Source organism: Pteronotus mesoamericanus, unplaced genomic scaffold (assembly GCF_021234165.1).
Source record: "Pteronotus mesoamericanus isolate MK-2021 breed Mesoamerican mustached bat unplaced genomic scaffold, CSHL_Meso_final contig_230, whole genome shotgun sequence".
Taxonomy (NCBI): domain Eukaryota; kingdom Metazoa; phylum Chordata; class Mammalia; order Chiroptera; family Mormoopidae; genus Pteronotus; species Pteronotus mesoamericanus.
The window spans coordinates 991,002-1,017,168 of record NW_026555096.1 but is presented as its reverse complement, the minus strand read 5'-3'; the positions used below and the strand labels follow the sequence as shown (position 1 = coordinate 1,017,168).

The window sequence follows — 26,167 nt, the reverse complement described above, 5'->3', positions numbered from 1 at the left end:
CCCGGGTGCTGGTTCCCAGGCGCATACTATCATGTTTTTACTGTTTCCCTAAACAAATGTTTTCCTTTGCACCAGGGGATATTTTTATTTGAATCTAGATGCTAGAATAGCTTTAGAAATCATTCTGGACTGAAGTTGGAATCATGGTTAGGGTCCAGCTAAGCAGCAAGCAATTTCTCACTCCCCAAGTTATCTATTACCCATGGCTGATCTGGATGTAAAAATAGCTGCTGAGGCTGTTTGTTTAATCTGACTGTTACTTGACACCACGCGGGTGTTGCAGTGCTCACTGTTTGCCTCTTCCCCACCGAGAACACCATTTGGTTTCCCCAGCTGGGTCTCTATTTAGGTACACTCCACGAACTTCCAGTGTCTGGCCAGTTTCTGGTCACTGATTTTCCTCAGGTGGGCAGGTTTGGGGAAAAGAAGAGGTTTGAATCTGGAATCTCATCTTCGGGCAGCCCAACTGACAAGGGAAAAAGTTTTGGCTGCTGGGCAGAACTGGGTTGCTGGAAAAGTCAGGGCTCTCTCCTGTTGCTGGGAAGGGCTGAAGAGCAAGCAGCGGAACTTGCGAGGAGTGGAAGGTAGGACACCAACACCAGTTTTTCAGTGTGGGAAGGGAGGCACAAGCTCCTGCAGCAGGGCTTTTGCTTTGGGCCAGCAGGACTGGGGACAAAGTTCTGGGCCAGAGTGCTGTGCAGGGTGGTGTGAGTGGTGAGGGGCATATTGGGGGCTGCATGTCTCAGTGTGCTGGCTACGCCGTGGGTGCGAGACGGCTGTGTGAACCATGAGGGGTACGCCGCACAGAGTACCTGCTTTAGCCTGATGTGACTTTGTCCTCATGTGCCTCTGTCAAGGCACTCTGATCCCACATGGATGAGTGGGCACATGCCTGTGGATGTGCCCAGGTCAGTGTGAGGCCAACTGAGGGCGACCCCATGGTCACAAGTTCTATGGCAGAAGACTATGTTGTGTCCTCCGGCACTGGGCCAGGTAGGATCCTACCAGCTGTAACAAAGGACACTTGGTCATTTACATTCTGGCTGTGGACTCTGCAAGCACAAGTGTCCTCATCACAGGGGCCCCACCAGACTACGGGTTCTCCCATATCCAGGGGGTCTCCAAGCAGGCTCCCACACAGTGGGTTTGGCCAAATCTAAAATCGTATCTTTATTTTTTCTTGTGGAGAATTGATCATTGATAAGAACAATATTGAATATGTGTAGAAAGCTAGATAGCCTTTAAAAATTATTATTTAGGACTTTAAAATACACTCATGGATGTTGATAATAGAGGAAGCTATGCATATGGGGGCAGGGACTCTCTGGGAAATTTTTGTGTTTTTCATCCAATAGTTCAATTTTGCTGTAAACCTAAAACTACTCTGGAAAATAATAGCTATCTTTTTTAACTAAATTATGGATCTTTTCTTCAACACATCTAACCCAATTATAATAAACTTTATTTGAAGTATTTTTTAAAGTACTTAAGTACAGAAATCCTAAAGAGGAGATTAAACAAATGTTTGTGTTAAATGAGGTCCAACTTTCCAGCATTTGAGTTTACTTTACAGCAGTGGTTGGTGAACCACAGCTGTGGGTTGAGTGCCTGATTTTGTAAATAAAGTTTTATTTGCACAGAGCCACAGTTGTTTATTTACATATTGTCTATGGCTACAATGGCCCAGGCCATGCGGCTTGCAAAAACAAAAATATTTAATATTCAGCCCTTCACAGAAAATGTTTGCTAATCCTGCTGTGCAGCACTCCCTGAGATATGTCACTTTAGTATGCACACACACACGCACTCACACAATGAGAGTTCTAGAAGTTAAAAAGCTAGACCCTTCAGGAGCAGTGACTGGCTCTGGAGCCCCCTACCTCTCCCTGGCCAGTTTTTCCAGTCTGGCTGGTACAGGATATGTTCAGTTTGCCACCAGGGGGGAATTAGCTTTGCTGTGGAGTGTGGCCTGGGTTACGCAGGGCAGATTATGCTTATCAGGATGGTTTATAAATAGACTTCTCCAGGTGACCTGAGTCCAGCGTGCGCCTGCCCCTGAGTCTTTGGGAGGATAACCATTGTGCCTGCTCTCTGGTGACCACAAACTCATTGGGATGAGAGCAGCTGTGTCCACTGGGAGGAAAGGTGCTGGTGGAATGCTGGGTGCTGGTAACAGAGGGGCTTAGATTCTCTGGAAACAAGGGGACAGCAGTGTGTGGAGGAAATAGGGAAGGTCAGAGAGGGTCACAGATCCTCAGATGTGTCTTGCTATTTTCCACTTCTTTGTTCCTGACCCTAAGGAAGCCCTAGAGACCCTTATAGAAAGGGAAAGCCCCACTTCTGGAAATAGCCCTGTTCCTCCAGACTATGCCAGAAATCTCAGCACTGAAACCTGCTGGCCAATGGAGCCAGAGCCAGGCTGTCTTCCTTGTTGTCTCTTGGGATTTCACTCCATCTGTCCAGGGTTACTGCAGAGACGAAAAAGGTTTTAACAGAAGGCAGCCCTTGTGGAGACACACAGTGCAGCACTTCCCATCAGGCTGCAGTGGGCATTGGTTCTACTTCCATTTGAGGGTTTAAACCACATTTCACCAAATTCAGCCAATGCATGGCCCTACAACTCAATCTTGTATTTCATTTACTTACTTGGGAAACCCCAAAACACCTCTTAGTTTCTATTTGTTTCCCACTGGTTGCATGACTCAAGATGGCGAGGGTGGATTGGAGGGGCAAGATCAAAGCAGATGGATCAAAACTCAAAAATGGAGCATGTAAAGCACTGCTGAGATGTGTCATCCCCATCGAAAGACATTGGTATCCTTCTGGAACATTCTCTGAATGGGCTGCATGTGGGAGTAATGCATGACCCCCTGTGTCAAGGTAGAGGCAGAGCAGTTTCTCTGCTGACCTCGGTTCTCAGGTGGAAACCTGAAGGCCACTTGCTGCAAAGTGCATTCCCTTGGGAGCCTGTGTCACTGACCTCACAGAGTTTGAGAATAGAGTTGAAGTGTTTGGGAATCAAACAACAAGAGGGTCCAAAGAGCCAGTCAACCAGCACTAGTAGCTTAGTAGCTTTCTCCCCAGCCCTTGACAGACAAATGCCCCTTTCCTAGTAGAAAGGAGAAAGGGACCCATCTGGACCATAGCATGTAGAAGTGGGAAGAGGCCTTCTTAATGACTTCCAGTCTGTGCATGGTCCTCCCTCAAGGCTCAGACCAGGCAACCAGGTCTCAAAGGTCTTCCAGATCCTATGGAAACGCTGGTGCATAGTGTCATTGAGAGCCCAGGGCCTCCTAGGGACCTCTGCAGCCTGCACATTATTCCCTGGTCTCATTGGGGGCCTTCTGAGGGCCCCTTCCAGAGTGGGCCTGAGCTGCTGAGGGACTGCAAAGCTGAGCTAAGGGTGGATTTTATCTTAGCCATCTCCCATTTTAAAGCCTTCACCTGAAGCTTAAGGAAGGCCAGGAGGAGAGGAAACTAAGATTTGCTTGAGTGACCAGTGTGTTGCCCACACTCTGCCGAGTAAGGAGGCTGGTTGCAGGCCTCGTGCTGCTGAGCCTCACCTGCAACAGCCAGGCCACTATGGAGCTGTCTCAACTTGCCCTGTCCTGGGGCAACCCCACCACATGCATCACCACCAGCTCATCCCTTCACCTGGATCTGTCTTACCCTCTTCGAGGCACGTCAGGCCCACAGGCCACAGAGCTTGAGGGGTCAGAACTCAGAGCCATTTTCCTTCGGTGTGTCCAACATTTTCATTAGGGCAATTGCTGGTTGTGTTATTCCCATATGCAAAGTGCTTAAGTACATTACTTGGTTCTGTTCTCAAGGTTACCCAGCAGGGTACGTCTTAGGTTTCCCTCCACAGAGCAGGCACTGCAGCTTAGAGAGGTTGCCTCAGGAGGTATAGCTACTAAGGGGCTGAGATGTACACTTGGGGCCTGAGATCAGAGCTCACATCTTTTTCTAACTGCCCAATAGACCTATAGCTCACATCAACATCAAAACAAATCTCTACAAAGAAGGCTGGTCCACTCAGCAATAGTGAAAACCTTCCTTAGAAAAGCTATACATGCTTAGATAGGCCCAACCCTTCAGAGCTTCAGAGAGTCCACAGAAGTTGCCCCTGGGGACACACAGCAGGGTCTTCAGGATTATGCAGATCTGGGTTCACAGGACAGCATTTCCCTTCTCAGCAAGCCCCTGAGCTTTATCTTGCCCTTCTGTAAAATGGGGATACTAACAGTGTTGGTTGCTAATCAGGGGGACAAAGTGTCCTTCGTGCATTAAATGAACAAATATAAAAAGCACCAGATATGTAATAGAAACACAACTGTCCTATTTGTCCATTATTTCATCTTCTGTTTAAATTCCAACTTGGGGGCTTTTCCTTCCAGAGGTCACTGAAGATAAATACCAGTGTTTTATGGTTCAGCTGATCATGCTTATTGCTCAGTGGGAGAACAGCTAGCAACATGGAGGACTGAGCCCATCCTGACAGTGAGCACTAGACATTAACACATCATTATTACCTGCCTGTCCTCGTGTGCCAAAGAGGGTGATGGATCTGGGCACCTTCAGTGCTTGGGGTGGAGGGAAGGTGATGTTCCCACTTCATGACAAAGCGGCAGTGACTGGGTACCTCAGCACACTACCCGTATCAACCAGAACACCATGCGCTGCCCCCTAGCCCCACCTGAGGAAGAGAAAGGCTGCTAAAACTGTACCTAATTTTACCTAATTTACATTTACCTAAACTTAATCTTAAATCTTAACTTTAAGTTAAGTTAAACCTTAACTTAAATCTCCAAATTGCTTTGAATGACTACCAGAGAGGTGCAGACCCACTGTTCAAGGGGATGCCATATAAGCACCGATGTCACCACAGGGCAGCTGAGATCTTTTCTAAGACCAAGACCTGAGTAGTTTGCCAAGGCAGGAAACCGGCAGAGAGGGCAAACACAAACATGGGGTGGTTCCAAGGACAGAAGAGCCCTTTGGATGCTCCAGTCAGTCACTGCCTTGCTTTTTACCCCCTTATTTTGAGGAAAGGCAAATTCATCCCAGTGACTCTCAGGACCCTGGCCCTGGGTTAAGTAGGTTGTGTGGTGGGGAAAACTGTGACATTTATGGATAGTCACTAAGGGCCTACCACTTCACAGACATGAATCACTGGGTCCTCACTGTGATCCCACAAGGCAGGAACTATTAGTAGGTCCATTTTACAGGTGAGGAAACCAAAACACAAAGAGGTTTTGTAATGTGCCAAGGGCCGCTCTCAGCTGGTACAGCCAGGAGCCATGCACAAGGGATCTGGCTTTAGTCCATGCCCTTCCCACAATGTTATACTGCCCCATCTGGGAATTAAGAATGATGCATGCCAGCGTTTAGTGAGCACCACTGCATGCTTTTTATATATGAGCTCATTTAAAGCACTCGACAATCCTGTTGGCATGTTAGTACTGCCATGGTAAATAGGAAATTCCTTCTCTGCACTGTCTGCTTCAAAAACCCAAGGCCTGTAGTGGAGGAAGCATCCATTCATTGAGTACTTACTCTGTGTAGGTCTCTTCTGGGCTCCCAACAATTCTTCACCTCTGCCCTTCACAACCACCCAGGGAAGTAGGTATTGTTGCAGATGAACATGAATGAGCAGAGGCTCAGAGAGGTGAAGTAACTTGTTGAGGTGGCACAGGGCTAGGAAATGGGAGTGCTGGTCTGACTCTAAACTCCTGCTCTTTCCACCACCCTCACTTGGTGCTCAGGCTGGACCCAGTTCACTGTCTGTGCACAGGCCAGCAGCCAAAGCTCTCTCACAGCTGCCTTTAAGCACACCCTGCCTGGTAAGACCTCTCTCTTTCTATACCCTGACCCTGCAGCATGCACTGACCTCTGCCTGGTCTTCCCTCAGAGGCAATCATCTCTTGGAGAGACCCAAATTTCTGAATCATCTCTGTGGCCCACATAGGCATGGCCTGCCCAGAGCTGAGCCCAGAGCAAAGCAAAGACATTGCAAACCACAGTAGTTGCCAACCATGAGACCCAAGTGGCCCAAAGAGCCTGTGACCTATCGATACAACCACCCAGAAAGGGGTACAGCCTCATATTGCTCAAGGCCCAAGGCAGTGGTGCTTCAAGCGTGGTCCCCACACAGCATCCCCAGCATCCCTACCACCTTAACCTCCTGAGCAGTGTCTCTTGGGTGGGGCCCTGCACACTGTCTAACAAGCCCCCAAGGCCTTCTGAAAAGCAAGGACACTGCCTCAAGGAAGGATAGGGGGACAAGGATTCCTCACTATTCTTTGGGAGCTCTCTAAGAAGCTGATCTTTCATATCAGCTTGAGTTATTGTTTTAAATAACTTTGCCTGTTGGAAGAGAAACAGTTTTAATTTTTAGAAGGATTACTTGAGTGCCCATGTCTGAGTTCTTTTTCTTGCCTTTGTAAAGCATTCCATGAGAGACTCCATGAAAAAGAAAGGGTGTTCCCCTGTGCTGTGACCATGCCCCTCATGTCTGGGAAGTTCTCTCTTTTTCCTTCCCTGGCAGAGCTTGGTTCACCACTGTGACACTGCTTGGAGAAATGACAGCAGTCCTTGACCACCCAGCCATCTTCTTATCTACTTTCCAGCCTCCAGAGGGAACCAAAGAGAAGGCCAGAGACGTGTGTGTGTGTGTGTGTGTGTGTGTGTGTGTGTGTGTGTGTGTGTGAAGGAGGTTGTGGCTCTCCCCCATCCCAGATACTCTTACCTTCCTGGCCACCCAGGGATGGGGAAGAGTGCCATCCTGGAGACTCCCCACAAGACAGCCAGGTCTAAGGAACACCTTCTCTGGCTTTACTAAAGCAAATGCTCCTGGTGGGAAGAGGTGGGCCATGGGAGATGAAGAAATGTGCTAAGAGAAAGGCTGCCACCCTCCCTCACCCAGCAGGAGCACTACAGTGGAGGAAGAGCCCCCTCACCTGATGCCCTTCTGTGCACCTGATGCCCCTCTCTGCCTTGCCTGCATGAAGAGGGCAGAGGTGTGCAGCACAGGGCCCTGGATCTAATCCTGACTCCAATGTGTGACCTTGAACAAATTCCTCAACCTCTGTGATCTTCAATTTCTCCACCTCAGATTTCTTTAACATAACCCCCACCTAACTTGCCAGGGGTTCTAACCACTGAACAAGATTGTGGATATAATACTGAATGTCAGCTATAATTGAAAATATTTTTAAAGATTTAAAAAAATAAAGTGCATGTCTAGTAGTAGGAGCTGAATAAATAGGATGGGTGTCTGGAAGCATCAAGGGTGGTGATGCTCAGTGATGACTCTTCAGCTCTGTTTCTCTCCCTTTGCCACCCAGCCCTAGGCACCAGTTTACAGATGGAGAAATGGGTCTGCAGATAGTGAGAAGACCTCTGTAACCCCCTGCCCTCCTGTGGTCCTAGGAGCCCTCCTGAAACCTCCTGTCTCTTCCCAAGCCTGGGATACCCCAAGGCTGCTTTTAAAAGGTGCCCTTCCCCAAGGGCCAGGGAGAGGATGGTGGCTGAGAGATAGCTCACTCCCAACAAACCCAAGTGCCTCTTTCTCTGGAAACCTCTGAAGGGCTCCTCTATGGACAAGGCTCTCCAAGGTGGAGTCAAAGCCATTGGTTAGTCATCCCTGCAACCACAACTTTATAAGCTACAGGGGCTGCCATGAGTACTAGGCTACTGGGCTTACCTTCCCAACAGCCCCAGGTTACAAAAGCAGGATTAAGGCTCAGACAAATTGAGTGACTCGTCCAAAGTCTGTCAGATGTCACACCTCTTAACTGGAGTGCCATGTGCCCTTCAGTAGGGGTAGGGCATGTTTACAAGGCCTTTGCACCTTGTTTGTGGGCTCCCAAGTATAATGGGGCATGGGGAACCTGAGGACATTTTGTGGCCATCGTTCTTAAGATGAGCTCCAAGGAGACCTGAGGGTAAGAATAGGAATATGGGGACTGAAGGGTGGCCTGGGGTGGGGTGTTGTGGAGCAGAGGTTCCCAACCTGCAGCAGGCATTTAGAAGCTCCTGGAGGAGCCTCTGTAAATACAGGTTGCAGGGATGCTCTCCCTCTCCAACAGCACAAGGTTCAAGCCCCACACCACTAGGTATTAAAATTTTCTGGACTCCAAGTTCCTCCTGTGTAAATAACAAGAGCAACTTTTTCTCACAGAGTGTTGCAAGTATTAATTACTTAATAATAAATATGAATCAACAACATTGTAGTATATTAAATGCCTATCTTATGCCAGATGCTCAGGAAATGGGGATTTCTCTTATTCATTGCTTAACAAATGAATGGCCTTGTGTTAAGCTCAGACATTGCATGGGAACTGGGGACATAGCATTAAAGCAGAAAGGCAAGGTCTGGTCCATGAACCCACCACCCAGGTGTCTCCTCCCCTCTCTCATGTGAATCTGCTTAGATTATGCCAGTCACTGTGTTCGGGCCTCAGATCTCCATTTCTCAATAGAAAACCCAGCCTCACTACAAACAGGGCAGCAGCAATTGAGCCTAATCAGGAATACCTAACATTACTAATCTAGAACAGTGTTTTTTAAATCCCTGTGGATCATATCTTAGTGTTGGGGGTTGGGTCACTTATTAAAGTGAAAATATGTTTTTTAAAGAAACAATAGAATAGAACACAATAGAATGGAAATATCAGATGGTACATACAAGCAGGGTAAATTTTCTTCCATAAATTTTCCATGTTATACACACACACACACACACACACACACACACACACACATACACACACACTCTGCTGTGATGTACATATATTTCTTATTGTGTGTGTTGAAGGAAAACCAAATAAGTGTGAAACCTCCGCTGTGGGGAAACATGTAGACAAAGGGATACACATATTCCCCTGACTGCCCAGCAGTCTGCGGGTCAAGCTGCACAGCCAGGGCTCACTGGGCTTCCTTCTTGTGCAGGTGTTCCCTGGCTGGAGGAGGCCCCAGGACCCTCCAGGTGAGTCAAGTGTCTCTGAGCATCTAGAGACTCTCAAGCATGCATTCCCCAGGGACCACATGTGTGTGATAATTTCTTTCCTTAGCCCTCCTCAGTCTAGGGAACAGCCCACCCAATGGATGTGAGCAGAGCCGCAGTTATATTTATTGTCCCTATTTTATAGGTGTAGGTAGATATTCAGTGGCTTGCCTGAGATGACACTGTCTTGGGACCAAGACTTCACCCAGATCTCCAGCTCTTTAAATACCACCCAGAATGGCTTATGTGATTCCTATCTCATTTCAGTTTTACCATTTTCAGAATCTAGGTAAAGATGTTCTGGGAAATGTGGATGGAGTAAAGAAATGAGTGAACAAACAAGTGAATGAATGAACAAATGATATCCCAGAGCCTGGGCTAATGCTCTCTTCTTAGTTTAATAACAATTCTCAACCAGGGGTAATTTTACCCCAGAGGACTTTGGGTATGGCTCCTGGACTTTGGGTTAGGTCTAACAAGAAAGTCAAAGGGTCACAGGGCTGAGCAACAAAACCGTTTTTGGTAACTGTCCCCTTCCACTTCCCCAGCTTTCCCTTCTGAGATAATTCCCCTTCAATTCATCCAGCTTTAGGGAGACTGAGGGAGGCAAGGGCAGGGCTGTTTAGGGTCTGCTCTTTTCTGCCCCTATTTTTACTTTAGATGCCAATGTAGTTGCTCTTATAAAGGTAAATCAGGTACCTCTAAGCCCACAAGAAGGACTGAGGCCCCTTGTCCAAGGGGCATGAGGCCACTGAGGCTCCTGGTAGAGCAGGGCCAAGAAGCTGGACAGTGCCAGGCCTGAGCTTCTTCTGGTAGATGGGAGCATCCAGAGATAGTGATACTCCAATACATCTGGCCATGAGGAGCTTCAAGACCTGATACCTGCAATGCCTGGCCACCAGAAATTGGTGAGACCACTGCCCAAATATCATTATCAGGACAACTATAAGTATACCTCATGGCGGCCCTGTCTACAAACCTCATCCCAACTCAGTCCAACCTAGATGCCAGGCCAGTAGCAGGAAATCCACCAGTGCTACAAAACAGGGCTTTTGCCCCAGAGAGCAAGTTGTAAACATTGTTCAGCCCCCCACCCCTCATGTCTTCATGCCTTACTTGTCTCCTTTTCTCCTGCAATTGGGTTCCCCCCAAGTATACGATGCCAGGTGCCAGCATCGTCCTGCCCTGGGGAGCACTCAGTTGGATCAGACCAAGCCTTTTTTTGTGCTGGTTCCCTGGCTTCTAACTGCAGGCGCAGCCCCAGGTCTGGGCAATGCTCAAAGGCTCCTGAGGAAACGTCCCATCCTGACACAGCAGACCAGACCGCAACCCAGGCAAGACTTAGGGGTGAGGCTGGGCTGAGCCCTAGGAAGAAAGCATCCCTGCTCCTGAGCTCTCTCCCCAGGGCAGCAGAACACCGACAGCTGCTCTAGCAACAACTCACAGCCAGCTCCATGAGCCCTATAAGCTCAGGCAAGCTGTTTTCTTCAGCCATATTCCCTGGGAAGTCCTACCTTCCTATGTGCACCAGGGCTTGGAGGCCCGCTGCACATGTAGCCTCAGTTTCCTCAGCTGTAAGATGGGAGAGGAAAGAGTAAGCACAGGCATGTGCAACAGTGAGCCTGAGGCCTGCCACCCCATAGACACTCTATACATGTCTGCTTCTGTCTCCTGAAAGACACCAACTGAGGAAGTTGATTTGCCATTTTATTGTTCACCTCATAAAATGTAGTACATAGACAAGGACATTACCTCTGAAACAGCAAGCAGAAGTGCTGTTGGCAATTGCACAGAGAGGTCAAGACCTTGGCCCAAGACTGACCAACAGGACACAAGTCCAGGGCGAGGCCCAAGGTGGGGTGGGGTGGGGTGGGATAGCAAAGGCTGCATGTGGGACCTCTGCACATTCACCAGCTGGAACGGGCCATCTGTCACAGTTCACTGCAGTGAACCACTCCTCAAGGCATGCCTGAGTCAATGACTCAAAAAACCACCCAGAAATAGGAGTCAGAGAAATCAATTCCAATTTGTTAGGGCCTTCTGGGTGTGATAAAGCCAACCCCTGTCATCTCGACTGGCTTCCTGCTTTCCCTTTACTGAGAAGTGAAAACATCATTCAATTAAGGTAATTAAATTCACCCAAAGAGCTTGGGCTCAGAAACCACACTACAGGCAAGTGGTCAAACCAAGCAACAAAGCAAACCCCAATGGCTTCCTGCACAGACAGGCAGGCCAAGAGCAGAACTGAACCACCTCCTTCCAAGTGTAAGAGAGTACCTTCCAGCTCTATACCAGTCATCTGGACCCCTATACACCCACTTACCTGAGCAGGAGTGACCCTCTACTTACCAGCCTAATCATCAGCTCCTATGATTATTGTGAAAATCTGAGCTGAGAAAATTGTTGGGACATGAATAGAAATGAAAGCCCTCCTTTTCTCCACCTATCCTCACCTATCCTCACCTATCCTCAATTCTCTCTTCAACTCCAGTTCATGAGCCCAAGACACACCCTTGTATACCTGAGCCTATGACCAAAGGTCAGAGTTTTACCCTGAAGAACGAGCAGGGTGGTTAAGTGAATTCCAGTCCCAGTTCTCTTCTTTGCATACCACATAACACTGAGTAATATTCTGTATCTCTCTGTGCTTTTGTGCCTCTACCTAAAAATGGTGACAATAAAGCCCGGTCACCCCACCTCATAAGGGTCATGAGAATTAAACAAGATAATAGATGCTAAAGTGCATCTTGAGCTGCAGGGTGATGTGCAAACATAAATCATCCCAGTGTATACTCACTATTACAGGCCTCTTCTGAATGTGTTCCACGTTGGATCCTAAAAATTGATAAAAACATCAGTTTGCCAGATAAAAAATAGGACATCCAGTGAAATTTGAATTTCAGATAAACAATGAATTTCTATTTTTAGTTTAAGTATGTGATGATTAATTTTAAAGATAATTCTGACTAATGCAAAGTATATTCAAATATTGTATGGGACATAGGTCTGTCCAGAAAGTATCCAGCCACGCACTATGAAAAATAGAGATATTTATGGAAGAAGGTACAAGATACAAGAAACATTGTGCATAGGACATGATGCCTCTGTCCCCTTCAAAGGAAGCACCTTGGGACCTCACACAGTTCTTCCAATCACCATCAGCTGCCCTGTCATATTTTCCTGAATCTCATCAAAGATCTGAAATCTCTTCTTTTTCTAAGATGATTTTAGTTTTGGAAAAAGCCAGAAGTTGCAGGGTGCCAAACCTGGGCTGTAAAGGGGCTGAGTTACCTGGGTGATTTGATGTTTCACCAAAAAAACTCTGCGTAAGACATGATGGCCTGAGTAGGCATGCTGTCATGATGAAGCTGTCAATCACCAGTTGCCCAGGGCTGCAGCCTTCTGAATCATCGAAATAGTTTCCACAGACGAATATTCCAGCTTAACACAAAATTTGATGCAGATTCATTGCTCTACTTACTCAGTCATTTTGAATGCAATGGTCACACAGGTCACACACTCACTCAAGGGCATCTACTGCCCCCACTGACTAGTACAGTAAAGTCATCATTGTTCATACATACGCTCTCCAGTCTACTTGCCTTGGCTGCCAGGTTACATCCATGTCACACACACCTTTCTCGTTACATATTAACAATGACTGAACTTTTTTCAGACAGATATCTTATACTAAAACAGTCTGCTGACATGGAACATTCTTTTCACCTCTCTGACGCTCCATTGTCATCTCAGAAATTAAGCTGCTGGTGCATATCCACATGAAGGATTATTGTGCTGAAGCTGGGACCTCCCAGGGTCACCAATCAGGACTCTGGTTTTGTGGGCCTGCCACACTTCCTCAGTCATGGGCCTTACATAAGTGGTTGTATGTGGCAGTCTGGATCAGGGTCCCTAGGGGGTGACATGGACAAGTCCTCTCTCCTTGCTACTTCCTTTCCTCACACCCTGGGGCAGATGAGCAAAGCTGGGGCTGTGTGATCTCTTAGGCCTGGGCCAGCCACTGTCCAGTAGCCTCATGGGAGACAAAGAGAACATGGGGAAGCAGAACTTGTAGCCCTCCATTTGCACACAGAACACTTGCAGCAAACCTCTGTCATCACATCCTTGGGGGTCCAAGAAGCATATTCAGCAAAGGTAGCTGAAAACATTGAACAATCACTACCATGTACCAGGCATCCTGTCAGTCAAAGATAAGCAAAACTTGGAACCTCACTCCCAGGAGCTCAAAGCCTTCTTGGAAAGATAGATGCATAGCAGACAATGTGCAGTAAAGCAATAGAAGTGACTTTTTAAAAAAATCTATAAGGAATAGAATTAAAAAGGAAGTAGTCAGCTGTTGGTGACTGGGGAACAGAAAAAGACCTTCCAGGCATAGAGACTACCACTCCAAGAAACCATGCCAGGACCTACCTGTACCTGTAGCTACCTCATCCAGTGCACCATAGGCCTAGAGGGAGGAGGAAAGTGGGGAGATGTCCAACTTCACCTCCCTCAAAATCACGTTGAGGATCACACAGAGACATTTTTAAAGGGCCGGGGGGGAAGCAGTTTTTCCTGCAAAATGCAGTATATTCCAGTCCATTTACAGTTCAACAGCATCGTGCAATATGACATGGAAGAAAAGCATCATGTGAGAAGACATTGTAGAATGTAGAATTAGTGGTCACTACATAAAGAATATTTCATTGTTTGTTGTGAGAAAAAGCTGATTTATGGGGCTGCTCACTCAGATTTAGTTTGTTTGAGATATTTTGATTCAAGCAGATGACCCTAGCAATGGGGAGGGCAGAGGTGGATCAGATGGTGGGGAGACATAGAGAAGAAGGAGAAGGAGAAGTCATAGATTCTTGGAATCCCAAAAGAGAAATGGCTTGTGGGAAGGTCATGGCTTCTGTTTCAGATGTGTGAGTTTGTGGAGCTGTGAGACAAAGGTGTGGAGCTCTCCAGTGGGCAGTGGGAGATCAGTCCTAAGCCCAAGCCAGCAGCCTGGCTGCACATGCCATCAGTGTAACTGCTCCCTGTGACCACAGGTGTGGGTGAAATTGTCCCTATGGAGACCATAGGTGGGGAAGAGAAGAGGTCCTGGGACTGAGAGTGGAGGAAATCCAACCATCTAGGAGAGAAAGGTAAGAGAGTGAACATTCAGGTGGGGCAAGGAGGAGACTGTATATCCCACAGGTCAAGGTAGGAGGGCTTCTCAAGAAGGCAGTAGCCAACAGTCATGATTGCAGCTTAGAAGTTAAGTCAGATGAGGAACAAAGATTACCTGTAGCAGATCCAGTGGGGAAGCAGTAACTAAAGGCAGAGCAAAATGAGTTAAGGAAATAATAGGAGGTAAGGAAGAGATAGGAAGCATTTAAGAGAACAAACTATTTTGAAGGCCATAGATGTAAATAAGAACTTAACATGCCATGGTTAAATATTAATTTTTGTTTCTATGTATTCATTAGCACAGATTCCAGACTTTTTTGTAACATGGCTCAGCAATATGGAATTTTTTTCATTTCTATCTCTTGAGGGTAACCACATCTTTTTACCTGAGAAGAGCTCTATGAACCAAAATGTTCACCAATTCATCTGGCTTCCTTCAAATGGCCCAAAGCAGTGAGCAAGACAGATCTATGCTCACCTTTGAAAAATGCATGTCAGCAGCAATGACAGTGAGTCTACGAACCCAAGCACAGAGAGGTCCCCTAAATGTTCACAAATAAAAGTCACCACATCCTTCTGCACCTGTCTCATCCTCATAATGTTAGAAATGGATTGATGGCATTCTCATCCCTAATTTATACCTCCATGGAGCTGCAGGCAATGGAGCAGGCTCACTATTCAGTGACACAAATTGGTCACTCTGAATTTTTCAGATGGCCTGAAGACCCAAGGCCAGAGGTCCTTCTCAGTAAATTTTTTTCCTTCTTTCTTATTCCTTTTTTTCTATGTCTTGTTTCATCCTCTAGAGAAATTCAGGATAAAGATAGCCACTTCAGAGTATCACCATGCATTTATTTGGCTTCTATGTTGGTGTGTTTGGTACAGAGAGGCAAAAAAGGGACACTTTCTGGATTTAAAGACTTTACTTTCTATTTGAGAGAAATAACGAATCATCAATTTCTAAATATATGATATATATTATGACATATAATCTACAGAAAAATTAAACCCAGCTGCTGTGGGAACATGAAGGAGAGCCTGGGAGTCAGGGATGGGCCAATTGGATGGTTGTGACACAAAGCAACTTTGTGAGTCTCAAATGAAATGTACTCAACCAATTTGAGTTATTATGATTATGAATATTATTAGTGAACTACTGTGGACTAAATGAATATTCAGGAGCTGCGAGATGAGGGAGGTCTTGTGATCTGCCTTTAAAATGTGTGTAGTGGATTTAATTACTCTACACTTTATTCTCAGAACTCTTAAAATTCTCCTGGGCAGCTTTTCAGTTATTTTAGCTGTCAAAATAGATAGTCAAGTCTCCTGCCAACAATAAATCGAAAACTGTGCTACTGTCAGACATGTGGATTTAAGTTCAACTGCTCTGATTCCCTTTATTGCAAAACCAGAGTTATTAATTCACACGGAAAGTTAAAAACCTTTGGTCAGATCTGACTAGCAAAAACATTTCTCAACTGGGCTAATCACATTAGAAACCTTAAGGGCTTAAAACAGGTTCCTGAAGACTTCCTGGACCATAGACTAATTAACAAATATTGGAAGGAATAAAAATTGGCCCCATATTAGTTTTCACCAAAAATGACTATGATTGGAATTTTGTTCAGTTCAAGTGTGGATTTTAAAAAAATGAAGGCCGACGTATTACTGATATTTAAAGATATCTTTTTCACTGAACATGTTCTTGGTTCTTTGGTCAGTTGGGTTTCACTGAAATTATTTTTCCTCTTTTTTTCTAGATGAGCAGTAATGACAGAAAACATAAACATGAAAAGGAGTTTTAAAACTACAGACCCTAAAACCCAGCAAGGCAGGCACCAGCAGCCCTCACTGCTGTAACAGGTATAGAACCACTAACTCAAGAGCCAGCATTTGGAAACACATGTAGTTGTTCATGGGGGACTGGGCAAAGGGGGAGGGGTAATATGGCCCATCTAACAGGTATCCCAACTGAACCCAGGTAAATCAAATCAGAATTGAAGAAGTTATTTCAGTAAATCTACCAATAGAGAGGTCTCTCATTTTCCAAAGGCAGAATGAATGTGGTTATTCTCCAAGCCTCCAAATATCAATGAACATCCTTCATTACTGTCTGGAATTGTGACTCAAACCCAAGATCAACTAAGGGTCTTTGGTCACACAAAACAGAAACAGATGCTGGAGAAATGAAGCAAAAATTGATAGTTATTCAAATGAAATTGGCGCCCTTGTAGACTCAAGGTGAAGGTTGAAAATTCCAGGTGGAGAAAGGGCAAACAAGGAGCTCTGACACTGCAAAGGATGCCCGAACATGTTTCCAGCCTATGTCTCTCCAGGAAAAATGAAAGATGGGCCTAACCTGGGCCTCACATCTGCACTTGGCCCAGGGTGGTCTCTGCAGGCAACTTGACTTTAAGCCTCATCAAAACTGAATCCCATCGAGAAAGGAATTTCTCCAAAAGGTATATAGAATATTTTTACTCAGAGAAAGGGGATAGAAGCTGAGTGTTCAAAAGAAATAACGAATATCCTCTAACATAAATATTTAATTGGAAGCAGGTATTTACTTAACTCTAAGATTCTAAATTAGATCTTCAGCTATCTTATTTTCACCTTAATGTGAAAGTGTAGAAACTCCAGTATTACTGACTTAGCTATTTCCCAGGATCAAAACCTCAGCATTCAGAACACCAGAAGACACCTGATTACATCAGTAGGACCAAAAATTTAACTTACAGTGGCTGAAGACACTAAGATGCTCCACCCCACTCCAATAACACAAATTCTAGAGGGAGGTGGCTGTAGCATGGGCACATGGCTCAGCTGTGCCATCGAAGACCCAGGGCTACTCTTCCGTCTATATTTCCATCTTCAGTCAATGGGCCTAAGCAGTCATTGCTCATCTCTCAAGTTGAATAGTGAATATATCAGTGTCATGAGTTGAACTGTATACCCTAAAATTCATATGGTAAAGTCCTAATCCCCACTACCTCAGAATATAATCTTCTTTGGAAATAGGGTCAGTGCAAATGTAATTAGTTAAGATGAGGTCTTTAGGGTGGGCTTTAATTCAATAGGACTTGTATCCTCATTAAAAGGAGAAATTTGGACATGCGGTAAACCCAGAGGAAGATCATGTGAAAAGACACGGGGAGAAGATGACACATCTATAAGCCAAGGAGAGACACCTGGAGTAGATCCTTCCCTCACAGCCCTCAGAAGGAACCCATCCTCCTGATACCTCGAATTGGGACATCCAGACTTCAGAACTATGAGAAAATACACTTCTGTTGTTTTAGCCACCCAGTGTGTGGTACTCTTTTATAGCAACCCATGCCAAAAATTCACTCAGCTCAGTCTTGGTGTCTGCATCAAAGCAGGAGGAAAGGTGCCAATAGAGGGGGGACAGCAGAGATCACTCCTTTGATCAGAAGGCATGGATTTCCCTAGATGCCCCTGTACTTCCATCCCTGTACCAGAGCTGCACCACGGCCTGGCCACAATGGCTGCTCAGGAGTCTAAGAATGTGAGTGGTTAAGAAAGAAAGTAGGGAAAGGAATAAAGTCAGCTAGCCAGCAGGGTGGGAGGCAGACACTCTCCCTTTTCAAACAGCCTTCTAAAAGGCATACACTGTGCCTTCTAGGGAGCAAGCAGCTCTGACCTTCAAGGTGCATGTAATAGAAGCTCTCCCAGAGCAGGTCAGTGGTTCCTTCTCACCTCATTCTGTTTGCCAGAACTCAGGATCCCTTTCTTTATCCAGCAGCCTCTGCTCATTTCTTTCACTCATAAAGCAAGTCAGTCTGCCAACAAATCCAAATGGAAACTCACCAGAGTGCTATGGTCAAGAGACAATAACAACAAACCCTGAGGAAGGTTGGCTTGCAGGACTGAAACACAGCACTACTAGCACAGTAGCACCGGGCCCGTGAGGATGCCTGGTGCTCATTCCTGCATGTGTAGCAAGGACTGAATTGGGATTCCTGCCATGTGGGCCCTGCCTGCCATCCCCTAAAGCCCTGACCGTGTTATTGCCTTGCATGCTGCCAATATGAATGGGCCTCGGCCTGATAGAGCTCCACCTGTCAGCTGAACACACAGCATCCGCCACATGACTGCTGTCCCAGATGCCCACCATGCAGGCCCATTCGAGGCCCTAAACCTCCTATTTTGTCTACTTTTTTTGTACTCGTTTATTTATCCCTTCCTCCAGGCCAGGCCTATTCTGGACTTTGAAGGCCGTCGCAGTCAGGATCCCAGCACAAAGCAACATCCTCAGACAGGATCCAAAAGGGATTTAATGTACAACCTCAAACCCATTAGGATGGTTACTATCAAAAAACAGAAAATAGTAAGTGCTGCTAAGGATTTGGAGAAATTGGAACCCTCGTGCACTCTGGTGAGAATATAAAATAGTACAGCTGCTATGAAAAACAGTATGATGGTTTCTTCAAAAATTAAAAGTAGAACTACTATAATGGCCCATCAATTCCACCTCTGGGTTTGAGCTCAAAAGAATTAAAAACAAGATCTGGAACAGATATTTGGACATTAATGTTCATAGCAACACTATTCACAATAGGCAAAAGGTGGGAGCAACCAAAGGGACCACTGACAGATGGATGGGTAAGCAAAATGTGGTGCTTACATACAATGAAGTATTATTCAGCCTTAAAAAGGAAGGAAATGCTGACACATGCTAAAACATGGATGAACCTTGAGGACATTATGGAAAGTGAAATAAGACAGTCACAAAGAAACAAATATCGTATGATTCCACTCATATGAGGTACCTAGAATAGTCAAATTCATGCAGACAGAAAGTAGAATGGTGGTTTCAGGGACTGGTGGAAAGAGAGAATAAGTTATTGTTTAATGGGTACAAAGTTTAGTTTTGCAAGCTAAAAAAGAAGTGGATGTTGGTAATGTTTGTACAACAATATGACTATACTTAACACTACTAAACTGTACACTTAAAATGGTTAAGATGATAAGTTTTATGTAGTGTACATTTCATTGTGATTTTAAAAATAAAAAAAAGAGTAGTGAAGGGGTTATGACAGAGGCATAGGCAGAATTAGGGAGACCGCGGGATGAGGAGTCACTCAAAAAGAGTGAAGACATCCTTCTGCAGCCCCAGGGGCAAGGGCAAGCAGCTCCCCCTCTCTCCAAGATCCTACTGGCACCTTCCATTGGTCACATCCAAGGGCAAGACAGAGAGTGAGGGAGTCCAGAAAATGTAGGTTCTGGAGGACGTGCCCTCCTTTGTGGCTGTGGGACAAGGGCAATCAGCAAACGGACAACTTAACGGCTCCTAAGCTCCTAGTTCTTACAGTCTAATGATGGGCTAGGCAATGAAGAAGTAAATTTAATTTTAGATTGTGCTCAGTACAACGACGAAAATAAACCAGCCACTCTGAGAGAGATTGGGGGGAGATATTTCCACAGAATGCCAGAGAAGTTCTCTCTGTGTAAATGACACATCTGAATTTTAGGCACTATATTAGTCAGGGTCCTCCAGAGGAACAGAATCCATAGGATATGCACATACACATTCATGCGCTGCTTAACGATAGGGATACGTTCTGAGAAATGGATCCTTAGGCAATTTTGTCACTGTGCAAACATCAAGAGCACTTACTCAAACCTAGATGGCACAGCTTACTACACACCTAGACTATGTGATATAGTCTATTATTCCTAGGCTACAAGCCTATACAACATGTTACTATACAAAACAACACAAAATTAAATCAAGCACAAAAGAAAACAATGCAATCAAGAGCCTTGGTAAACACGGATGTATGAAGTCGCTGCTAGTGTAACATCACATACTGTTTTACAGCAAACTTTTTTATGTGTAGAAAAAGTATTTCAAAATTACAATAAAAAGTATAGTAACTATGTAAACCAGTAACACAACCATTTATTATCAAGTATTATGTACTGTACATAATGTGTGTTGTATTTTCATATGACTGGCAGTGCAGCAGGTTTGTTGATACCCACATCACCACAAACATGAAGTAATGCATTGTGCTACAAGATTATGGTGGCTATGACATCACTAAGTGATAGGAATTTTTCAGCTCCATTATAATCTTGTGGAACCACCATCATATATGAAGTCAGTCATTAGCCAAAATGTCATTGGAGAGATTTATTTTAAGGAACAGGCTCATCCAGTTGTGGGGCTGGCAAGCCTGACATCTTCAGGGCAGGCCAGTAGGGTGGACATCCAAGGAGCTAATGTATCTCCAGTCCCAAGACTGAAGGTAGAATTCTCTCTTTCTCAGAGGTTCTCAGTCTTTTGGACATGACCCACCCACTAACGAAGATAAAGAAGGTAATCTGCTTTACACAGTCCATTGATTTAAATGTGAATTACACCTAAAAAATAGACCTTCAAAGAAACATCTAAGCTGTCTGGCATCTGAGCAAAAATGGGACATCAGGGTCCAGCCAAGTTGGCACATAAAGTTAACTATCACAAGCGCCATTACCATCTGGACCAGTGTGTATTTCTTATATAGAGCCTTTAAGTTAGATATCTTGTTCATATCCTGCTCTTCTTCCTTTCGCAGAGAAAAAAATCTCACTCTGTAATTGCATTGGATCAACGGAAAGCTCTAATTTTGTGAAAAGAAGGCTACATTTAACCTTTCCAGAATCATTACCCGGAGGTGCACACTGACAGAGCAGAAACAGGCTTCCTAGCCAGCGGATAATGCAAGGGAACAAGAAGTGCATGGATGGGTTCAGTGACTCCTCGAGCATTGGCAGTGTGCTGGATGATGCAGACAGGGAGGTGAGCAGCCTCACAGACCGGGCATTTCGGAGTTTGTGCATCTCCGAAGACACGTCTTTCAGTGACTCTGACCTGGCCTTGTCCCCAGATATCAGCCGCCAAGTGTTTGGGAATTTTCACCAGGGCGCAGTGAGCCACACCCATAGAAAAAGTGGCATCTGGAGCCAGTTACCATCACAAGGCACAGAGCATGCTGGCTGGGCAGCCACATTCCAGCAGCTACCTAAATATGTTCAAGGAGAGGAAAAGTATCCCAAAAGCAGCCCCCCACTGACACCAGCCCAGAGAAGACTGGAGGTGCCAGTTTCTGGCCTGAGGAATAGCAACAAGCCTATTTCCAAAGTGTCCTCACTAATTAAATCTTTCGACAGGACAGAGAACCAACAATGTGATAGCAGGCCTCCTACCAATAAGCCTCCAGCTATCAAAAATCCCCCCCAATTTGCTCCTCTTCCAGAGAGTGGTGTCAACTTCTGCTTTGATTCTGCCTTTTTGACTGTCAGGAGGGTACCTGCAGAAGTCTCCAGCACCCATCAGAATAGCCACCAGGCCAGTAGAAAGCATGGAGAGCAGGAGTCCTCCAAGAGCCCTGAAATGGCCTGTCAGGGCTCTAGTAGCTTCCTCCCAACACCCGAAAACGTAGCCACCTCATTGGAGTCCAAGTTCCCACCTCCATCCCACAAACCAGCCATGGTAGAGCCTGGAAGAAGCAAAGAGTGGGCTCGCAAAGGCACCTTCCTTCACAGTGAAAACAGTGCTTTTGAGTCATGGAGCACTCACCAACCAAGGCTGCTGGAGAGAAAGGACCCTGCTGAGGCTGTCCCTGAAAACAAATCACCCAAACATTATGAGGACACTCCCTTGTTAAGAGAGCCACAAGCCCCTGAACACAAAGTCTCTCCCTGCCAAGTCCAGGCCAGCTGTGGTCAAGAAGAGAACAGTCTGACAGCAGCAGCTCTCTCCACATCTGGACCCTGGAGAGCTAGGGGCCCAGGAGTTCAGGTATTCCCTATGGAGGAAAAAGCTTCCAGCTCAAAACCTGATCTTCAGGTAAAGTCAACCCAGCCCCCTTGGAGAAAACCAAAGACTCGCAAAGGAGGGAAAGAAAGTACACAAGATGCTTTAGAAGAGAAGCAGAGCAACAGGAGAGGCTCAGCCTTGTATTCAAAGCACAATCTCCAGGGGCAATTTCCAGAAAATGATGCTCTTGACAATGCTGTGGACCCCAATGACTGTTATAATCCTCCTTTTAACATCAGTGAGCTTCTGACCCCCATCATACCCACCAAGCATGTCCTAGATTCATCCAACAGCCCACCAGTGGAGATAACCCCATTACCCCCAGGACAGCTGAATGGATACCAAGAGAAGGAGTCCAGTGAGTGTTCATCTCGGGATAGCTACAAATCCAAAGCCCCTAGTCTCCTGTTCAACCTCAAAGATGTGCGGAAGTGTGTTAAGAGCATATACAGCCCCTCGCCTCTCTTAAAAGGCCTCGATGAGAAAACCAGAGACAAGCAAGAACCTATGATCAATGGCATCCTTCCCAATGGGCTTGAGGAAAGCCCCCAAAAGGAACTTTCTAAGGAGAGACCAGCTGACCTTCCTTCTTTGTCACACATCAGTACCAAGAAGGACCCTAAAGCTGATCCTGGTGCAACTTCTGCAGAAAACTATCTAACACTTACCTCACCTCCAGCTATTGCCAAAGCCCCCTTCTGTGTCAGCGGGGAGGCTGCGAACCAGGACAGCTATGAGAAGGATGCCACCAAAGAAGATTCAGATTTGGGTGCTGCCCGGTCCAGCTGGTGTCCAGACTCCAGAGAACACTGCCCCAGGAAGCACCTGTCCCTGAAACTTTGCAGCAGAGAGCCTGAGGTAGGGAGAGCTGAGGAGCAACTGAAGATCCCCAACCTAGAGAGTGGGTTCTCAAGATCTGTCTCTCAAGAGACAGAACCCGAGAGAGAAGCAGGTCTTCAAAATCCAAATTTCAGCCAGAAATTCTCCCCAGGGCCCCTTTCTCCCGAGGAAGAAGATGTGTTTTACAGTGACAGCCAGTCTGATTTCATGCCAGGCCTCAAAAGTAAGGCCAAATTCAGCACCAGCTCTTCAGATCAGTCCTTTGCCTCATTTGAGGATCAGCAAAAGACATGGTTCACTGAGAGCCAGTGGGAAGACAGGAAGAATGATGTGAGTACAGGTGACAGTCAGAAGGATGAGAAGGAGAAAGTGCTGGGCAAAGATGAGCTACAGTACTGTGCTCTCAGTAATGGGCACACATGCATGGAGGAGCAGAGCAAGGGGGGAATATTGCAAGGAGAAGGGGAAAGTGTGTCTGGAGGGAAACCCAGGAAGCCATTGAGGGAAGAAGCTAGTTTCAGAGGCACTTGGATTGGGGGAAGTAAAGATGCAGTCTTTTCACATGCCCAAGGCATTACCCCCTCACCATCTTCCACTTCAAACAAGCACATATTGTTTGCAATCAAAGACAACACCCTCAGGACCACCCCTGTGATAAAACCCATCATGCTGCCCCTTCTGAGGGCCTTGTCCTCAGAGGACCCGCTGGGCAGTGGTCACAAAGAGGAGGAATTGCCAAGGCCAGACTTGGGCAATGATGCCAGTCTTTGTGCCCCCAAGAGCCAAGAAATGCCCAACACCCCGACATCCACTGGTGTGAAGGGCCCACACATAAAGAATGTGGCCTACAAGGGCACAGAGGAACAGGGTTGGGAGTCCAATGTGGCGAAGGTGGAGACAAAGGGGAATGTCTCATCTATTCCACTAGCAGCAGAGGGTGGAGTACTGAAGTCACCCCCAGATGCCACATGGAAAGTTGTGGTGAATGATGGCAAGAGCAATTCCACAGACCAGGAGAAGCTGGAGGCTCCAAGGTGTATCCCTATGATCGCTTTGCCGGAAAGTGACATACAAGACCAGTCACGCCCACAACAGCTCAGAACCTCTGGGGAAGAGCAGACACAAGACTTCAAAGGTCACTTTTTGTCTACACCCAGAGCAGGGCCCCCAGGGAGAAAACTGGCCACTGGTGAGATGGCAACTTCCCCCAACACCAGCTCTCTTGAGGAGAGCAGCATATACTCCCCTGCTACCAGCAGTGTTTGGGATGATGCTTCTCAGGGCCCCAGTGAACTGGGCCTGATGCCAGGGGAGCCTTCCCGTACCAGCCCCTGGGCCAACCGCAGCCCTGCCAGGGCTGCCCGCAGGGAGGACCTGATGCATGCTTTCACGTGGGAAGCCAGTTCCGACCCCCAGCTTGAGCCATCAGCAGAAGACCTCAGGACACTCTCTCCAAGAGGTTCATTGCTGGATATGGCCACCAGTGCAGCAGCCTTCCCTGAAAAAGCAGAGCCTTCTGCTCACCTAGAAAGAGTGGCTGCCAAGCCACCAGCAGTCCCACCCAAAACAGAAAAGGCCCTGAGGCGGGCAAAGAAGCTGGCAAGCAAGAGGAGAAAGACTGACCAGGCACAGGAAATGCATGGCAAACCGCAGGAAGAAAAGTCCTGCCTGGAAGACTCAGAGCACAGACCCTGGTCCCCTGGAGAAAGGCTGCTGCCCAGGTTCCCCGCAATCCGTGCCCTGCCCCCTCCTCTGCACCGCCACTCAGTGTCCACCTTTTCAGAGCTAGTCAGGAGGCAGACTGGGGAGACCCAGTCCTTCATGCCCCTAATCCCTTACCCTGCCACCCAGAAGGTCCTCCAAGACCCCCAGTCTGGAGAGTACTTTGTCTTTGATCTGCCGCTTCAGGTGAAAATCAAGACCTTCTATGACCCAGAGACAGGCAAATATGTCAAGGTCCCCATCCCATCTTCTGAGGAGGGTTCACCCGAGCCACCCTTGCCGGACATGCTTGCTGCTCCCTATATGTTGTACCCTGGCATCCGGCCCCTACCCACAACTGCCTTGATGCCGCTGCGCTGCTCCTCTCAGCTCTCTGCCCCCACCTTCCTCAAGCAGAGCCCCGGTACCACTGAGGCAGCCTGCCCTGGGTCCCAGAACACCCACAAAGCTGACCCACAGCCAACCCCTGGGTCCCAGAACACCCACAAAGCTGACCCACAGCCAACCCCTGGGTCTCATGACAACCCCACCAAGCACACTACAGGCCAGGCTGCCAGTGAGCCTCCCTGGATTCCAGGGGAGGAGGAGGTAGATGCTCCAAGCCTGGACATCATCTCCACCAATGATCTAGAGGACTTTGCCACAGAAGGAATTTCTTGAGAATTACAGCAGACTAACACCTCCACAGCAAATCCAGAAGAGCTTAGCTCCCCCTCCCCCAGAACAATCAATTGCTTAGGCACGCGCGCGTGGGCACACACACACACACACACACACACACACACACCCTTTGTCATTTAAGACACTTAAAGTCTCAAAGGAAGTGAAGATTCTAACAACACCCCACCTCAAGGCACCCCCCAAGTTTCCCTCCCTGGAAGGGCAATGCTTGCATGATGGCCCTTCTGAGCCCCTTCCCAGTCCCCAGATATGCTCCACTCCTTTTCCCTTCTCCTTTCTTCCTCCCTGTCCTTCTCCTCTGGCTCTACCACTAAGGTGGATCCACCCTGACTTCTCAGGGCCATTCAGTTCCAACAACGGACCCACTCCTTGTCAAGGGCAGGCTGAGGCCCCCAGAAACACTGCACGGAACACTGCAGGTCAAGCAAGCCACCCAGCACACCCCCTCGGGGTCAGACATGCCACTGACGGTAACTTTCCCCTATCACTCTGAGACAGCAGCCATTACCAGCTCAGCTCAGGTGGAAGTGGCTGAGAACTGACACAAGGCAGCATAGCAGAAATGTTCATTTGAATAGAAAGAGTTTTCTTTACTGAGAAAACTTTCCCCTGAAAGCTGTTTCCTCATAAAGAAAAAGCTGCCTTTTAAAAAGTGAAACAAGTTTATAGATGTGGTTCTGTCACTGGACTCCTGTCTCTTCTGTGGACAGTGGTGGGTCTCAGCTGGTGAGTAAAGGGCCACATGGCCTCCAGGGCTTCATCTTGGCCTGCAGGCCACACAGGATCACATGTGAAAAGATCGGCAGCTTTGGCATGCCCTACAACCCCAGTGACCCTCCTTGATCCTTCAACCCCTGTCCATGCCTTCTTGGGTCCAGGACCTCCACTGTTACCTGAGTCAGGCCCTGATTATCCCTATT

At 46.9% G+C, this 26,167-nt stretch overlaps 1 protein-coding gene across 5 annotated transcripts; it reads left to right on the top strand.

Moving 5' to 3' along the window:
• Positions 1-282: 282 nt before the first annotated feature.
• CUNH10orf71 (chromosome unknown C10orf71 homolog) lies at positions 283-25,908 on the top strand. Of its 5 annotated transcripts, XM_054572373.1 has the most exons (5): positions 283-584; positions 8,953-8,989; positions 14,059-14,154; positions 15,940-16,042; positions 20,761-25,908. In XM_054572373.1, exon 5 carries the CDS (start codon positions 20,904-20,906, stop codon positions 25,224-25,226), a length of 4,323 nt encoding a protein of 1,440 aa, XP_054428348.1. In that variant the 5' UTR covers positions 283-584; positions 8,953-8,989; positions 14,059-14,154; positions 15,940-16,042; positions 20,761-20,903; the 3' UTR covers positions 25,227-25,908. The 5 variants fall into 5 exon arrangements, with proteins under 5 accessions (XP_054428348.1, XP_054428346.1, XP_054428347.1 ...); XM_054572371.1 differs by lacking the exon at positions 14,059-14,154; XM_054572372.1 differs by lacking the exons at positions 8,953-8,989; positions 14,059-14,154.
• The last annotated feature ends 259 nt before the right edge of the window (positions 25,909-26,167 follow it).